The sequence below is a fragment of the Styela clava genome, chromosome 1 (genome assembly GCF_964204865.1).
Source record: "Styela clava chromosome 1, kaStyClav1.hap1.2, whole genome shotgun sequence".
Classification (NCBI taxonomy): Eukaryota; Metazoa; Chordata; class Ascidiacea; order Stolidobranchia; family Styelidae; genus Styela; species Styela clava.
The window spans coordinates 16,251,350-16,257,109 of NC_135250.1; the positions used below are offsets into that span (position 1 = coordinate 16,251,350).

Below are 5,760 nucleotides of genomic sequence, written 5' to 3' on the forward strand. Positions count from 1 at the left end.
TCAAAATCATAACCCAAGCATAAATAATGTTATTATGAAAATTAGGAACTCACTTCTAATGAGAAGAAATATAGAAAAAGTGAGAAAGGAATTTTGTTATATAAAAGAACTTGCCATGATTTGTAATAACTTGTGAATAATTATAAAATTATGTTTTTTCATGCTAAATAATTAAAAATAAACTATGTAATTTGTATTACGAAATCAACAAATGAATTATTGGAACTCCCTGGATTATATGGAATATTATATCCAGTATATCTGATGGAATTATCTTGATATTACTGATATATATGTTTGTTCACTTGCGGTACACAATAGGCTATATCTTTATTTATATTTAATTTATTTATAATTTACATATTGAATAATCCACATTGTGGATCCATTTATGAAAAAAAAAAAAAGTAAAGGCAATAAGACGGCTTAATCATATGGCGAACCACGGCCTCTCGTCCGGTTACCAGTCCAGGTCGGGTATGGGATTAGTTAGCCAGTTATTTGTTTTCGGAAGCATGGACTTGATGGTGGAGGAAGCCGTACGGTACGGTACCGGTACGTGAACCACCCTACGGCGGCGAAGAGCCCAGCAATCCTTTCGCACATGATCATCCCGCATGTGATTCGAACCTGCGATCCCACGAAGAGTATCGGTAATCAGCGATGCGGTGGCGAGCGTATTCCTACCGCTTAGCACGGTGCGCCACACCGCCGAGTTGCTTCCCTAAAAGGTGCCTATGCTTGTATGGGTCTGGTAGTCGTACCGCACCGGTAGCCTATTTGTTTTCGGAAGCATGGACTTGATGGTGGAGGAAGCCGTGGCCAACCAGCGGACAGCGGTTACATGAAGTATGAACCACTCTTTGGCGTCGAGTAGTCCAGCAATCCTCTCGCACATACCTACTCAGGTCTTAGGCAAGAAGGCGTCTCACTTCAACACTTTGTAATCAAATTATGCAATTTACTCTTACTTCTACTATTAAGTAAAACAGTTACGATAACCTAATACGAGATTACCGGTACCATAGCGACTATATTTGATAAATGAGATAGCTAGCATGCAATAGTTCTGTTAAAATGTCTTCCACTTATGTGTCCCAGTTGTACGTAACGATCTCCGCGTGGGATGCGAACCCACGCAGAGTAATCAGAGGTGCGGTGGCGAGCGTATTCTTAACGCTCAGCACGATAAACCGCCGCGCCGCGTAGCATAACCATTTTGCATAACGTTACGTCATTTCGGGTCTGGTATAGTTTAGTACCACATTCTTCTTCTAGTTGGCCTGGCTCAACAATTTTTGCATATGTCAATCCTAACCCCCACCTGATTACGTCACCGAAAAATTACGTCATTTTGGCGTGATAAGGCCCACCACAGTATGCGGATGGCCGTCCAAAACGCGCAGACGGTCACCCAAAATCGAGCAAGTGATTTTTCTCGTCACAACGATCACGATAGGAGAGAGATCGCCGGCTTTAGCGAGTTCGTTATTGGTGGCACAGATGCCATTTCGGGCGATCGTAATTATAATTTGCCAAGCACTATGACAGGAGATGCCATTTTGGGCGACCGTAGCTTTCCTTTGGCAAGCTCTATGACATGTTCTATGTTAATGCAGTAATCTCTGGTCCTGACTTCACTACAATGTCACCCTCTATCTGTCTTTCAAACTTAAGCCTAACTCCAGAACTCTGTAATTGGAGAGGTAACAAAACACTGAAACAAGGAAGCCAGAAATTACAGTGCTATGGCTCCTGCCATGCTGACAACATTATTGTAAACTACCGGTATGTGATCTGTACCATTGAAAAATACTGAAGGCCTTGCAGTCAAAAATGAGATACTGTAACTGACAAAACTATAGTACTGTTATATTATCAGTCACAGTTAAAGAAGCTAAGTGAGCAACATACTGATTTTCTTATTTCCTGACCTTAGATAAGGTCAAATCACACTAAGGTAGTCTATAACTTGACAAAACTTCAATGTAGTGGTCAATTACAATGGTAATCTACTATTAATAATGCTTTTTTAAAAGGTCCAAATTATGTGCGATTACACAATATTCCTATTTAATTTATGAAGTGACATGCTGCTGAATACAATGTTTAAATCTAATTTCCGGACAATATCATTGACATATCGATTTTTGCAAAATACTATATACCCTATGTCCCACCAAAAACCTCATTTAAATGCAAAATTTGGAATAAAAAGCATACATGCGGAAAGTGTGAAGCAAAAAATACAATCTGAACTGAAGTCACCATCGAAAACCATACCTTCATACTACGATCGATATGTATTTCCCGAACCTCCTACCTTGATTTCAGAAAATGAACACAACAAAGTTATATCAAAAGTCAATGAAATTGTCAAAGATCCAGGTAGACTTTTTGCTGTTGTACTCATCAGTGGCCACCAGTACAAAGTTACTACTAATGATATTATTAGTACAATTGGATATATTCAAGCTGATTGTGGAACTCGTATCCGATTGGAAAAAGTTGGAATGGTTGGTGGTGCAGATTTTACACTAGTCGGGAGGCCAATATTGAAAAGGAACATTGTTAAAGTCGAAGCTACAATCATAGAAAAAACTCCTAGCATCGATGTCATTATTAAAAGATTTATGAGGAGAAAGAGTTTTGAAAGAACATATAAATTTAATTCACTGCACACTATTTTAAGGATTAACAGTATAGAAGTTCTTCAAGATCTTGAGTAAGGTTAATTGCTTCGACTTCCCAGTATGTTTTGTCTCAACCAATGAAATTTGAAGTAGAATAAAGTGTGGATGAAAAAATCATAGGTAAAAATTCGCATCTACAAGAAATATGTAAAGTACTTGGAGAATTCATTGGAATTCGGGTTGGTGTTTGACTACACAAGTAAACAAAAATTAATTGTTTATGGATTTATCATCATCTAATTTATAGTAAAGATATTTAAATTGATGTGAATTGAATTTCAATTTTTTCAAAAACAATATTCTTCATAATGTCTTGGAAAATGTTTCCAGTATTCAACTATTTTATACTGTTTCTCATTGATGAACTGTTCTTGAACAAAAAATGCAAAATTACATTGAATTCTTAAGTAACTGTATCATTGGATAAAATTTTATTGGGATCGCATAACATGTTAACATTATGTTTACCATTTTTAAATAACAAATTGTTATTTTAAACTTCTCTTATTTTTGCTGCAATGTAAGTTGGATTTTAGTACTATCTATCGCCATTGAAAATAAAGGGTGAATCAAATATAGGTTAATAGTTGATTATTATAATCGATATATTTTTTCATGAGCTCGTATTGCCAACTGAATTCTCTTATCTTCCATGGTTGTTGGCTATAAAACTGATTTGGTGATTCACCTCCATCAATTATTATACTTGCAGATCAACATTTTATTTTGGTACCTATCTCTGTGAGTTTCTGTATGCTTATGTGGATATGAAAACCTGCTGTCAGAAATGATCATTTCTAAATATCTATTGGTGTCCTTTTCAGTACATCAGTGTGGATCAAGTGATGATTGTTGGACTTGTGCATTAAATTATTGTTGAATTGCAACCCCTTGTTCAATATACAGGCCCTCATCAACCCATAATCCAATTAGTATGATTTGGAAAAGTAAACCACACTAAAAAACAACAGTCTAGAATTGTTTACCCTGGATGGTTCCAACAAATGTCTTTGTAGTAGACTAGTAGTCAAGAAACTTGTAACATTTTTTCAGCGATATAAACCCATAAATCTGGAACTAGTCGTCTAGGACTAGTCCAAGGGTGGGCAACTTCTCTAGTCGTCGGGTCAGATATGGGAAAATGAAGTTCTCGGCGGGCCGGATTATAACATGAATAGTATTCAATATCTTAATCACATATTTGTTCGCTAATGCAAGAAAGAAAATTATAAATCGCGTTTAAAGTAAAGTTTAAACTAGAAAAAAAATAGAGACCAAAAAAAACCATAATGAATTTATCATAATGTACTAAAAGTGTAATAATGTAATATCATAATGTACTGATGTACAGTCAGCGGGCCGGTCAAGATCTCGTCGCGGGCCGTATGTTGCCCACCCCTGGTCTAGTCGGCGATTTTTCGGGATGATTCGAAATTCACATTTTACAGAAGTGTATTGCAGACTTTTCTGGCCCCGCCAATTTTCCAAAACGTATGAAAGTCCATGTCATTTAGATACGAGTATATTCGTATGATGAGATATGCTATAGTATTGTACGAATAAATTCACATTTTACTAAAGTGTATTGCAGACTTCTGGCCTCGCCAATTTTCCAAAATGGATGAAAGTCCAAGTCATTTAGATACAACGAGTATATTCGTATGATGAGATATGCTATAGTATTGTACGAATAAATTCACATTTTACTAAAGTGTATTGCAGACTTCTGGCCTCGCCAATTTCCCAAAATGGATGAAAGTCCAAGTCATTTAGATACAACGAATATATTCGTATGATGAGATATGCTATACTATAGCAGCTATAGTATTGTACGAATATATTCAATTCATACCAATTTTTTCATCAGCAATGTATGGAATCCTATTCGAAGTGAATTCCTAGTTTTAAGTAAGCGTTATTGATTAGTCTATTGTAGGCGGAACAATTGGCCCTCGTAATAAGCACAGCCATATTTAAATGAATTTCGGCAATTGACATACCGTATTTCCCGGCGAATAAGTCTACTCTGTAAATAAGACAAGGCCCGTTTTTAAGCCTGGAAAAATGGATTTTTGCATATAACCTTCCAATAAGACGGGCCGAATCGGAATCTCAAATTACCACGAAAGGCTCCTGAGCGGTCGAGCCGCAGTATGTTCCCCAGCTTTTCATTTTAGGGGGGGGGGGGGGTGTTTCGAAGTTTAGGGGGTGGAAAATAATCTGCTATTGCGATGAAACTATTTGTACTTTCAAAAAAATGGGTATGTATTTAAGAAACAATGTACATGAGGGGTCTCCCAAGTTGATTGACGGCGAGCCAAAATACACAGCAGAATAAAAATGTAGGGCCAGAAAAGGCGAGCGAAAAGTGCGCGACGACACGGCTGGGGTTCAGGGCGCGCACTTCGTATAATGCTAAAAACTCAAGATGAGAAAATTTTGAGAAATAGGCACCAAAATAGGCTATAAGCTTGATTTTAGATTAACCTAGCATCGCAGTTTGTTATGTAATGAAATTAATATTTATAATATTTAGCTGATAGAATTCACGGGAAATAAATAACAAGCACGGCTTTTAGCAAGTAATTTACAACTTATAGTGACTAATGAAGTTACCTGCTCATCTAGCATATGGCATCGTATGAATGGCTACTTATGGCTTGTTTTGTTACACATTTTACATTTTTTGAACATTTTTGTTTGACTTTTGTACGAATCAAGCAATGAATTAAATTTTGAAATACGCGCGTCGACTGATCATAATGGCGCATAATGTTGTATTCCTTCAGAACTGAAATATTTTGTTGGCAAGGAAGACAAATCGCTGAAGTTTGATTTTTTCCAATAAAGAAATAAAAACACTGCCATTCATCTACAAAATGTCTGTTTACAGTGCCTAGTTTTCGTTTTGTGACATCTTTAAGCTTTCTTAATATATATATGGCTAATACCTAAAATACTGCGGTGTGTAATCCTAATACCCATACGTATACATAAGATACCGGTATAATTCAACAGTTACGAAATAAACGTGCTTAAACTGTGATAATGATGTAACGATAGACGG

At 36.5% G+C, this 5,760-nt stretch overlaps 1 protein-coding gene across 1 annotated transcript; it reads left to right on the forward strand.

Moving 5' to 3' along the window:
• Positions 1 to 271: 271 nt before the first annotated feature.
• LOC120348013 (large ribosomal subunit protein bL21m-like) lies at positions 272 to 3,580 on the forward strand. Its single transcript, XM_039418129.2, has one exon. The coding sequence runs from the start codon at positions 2,091 to 2,093 to the stop codon at positions 2,727 to 2,729; it is 639 nt and encodes a 212-aa protein (XP_039274063.2). The 5' UTR covers positions 272 to 2,090; the 3' UTR covers positions 2,730 to 3,580.
• Positions 3,581 to 5,760: the final 2,180 nt, after the last annotated feature.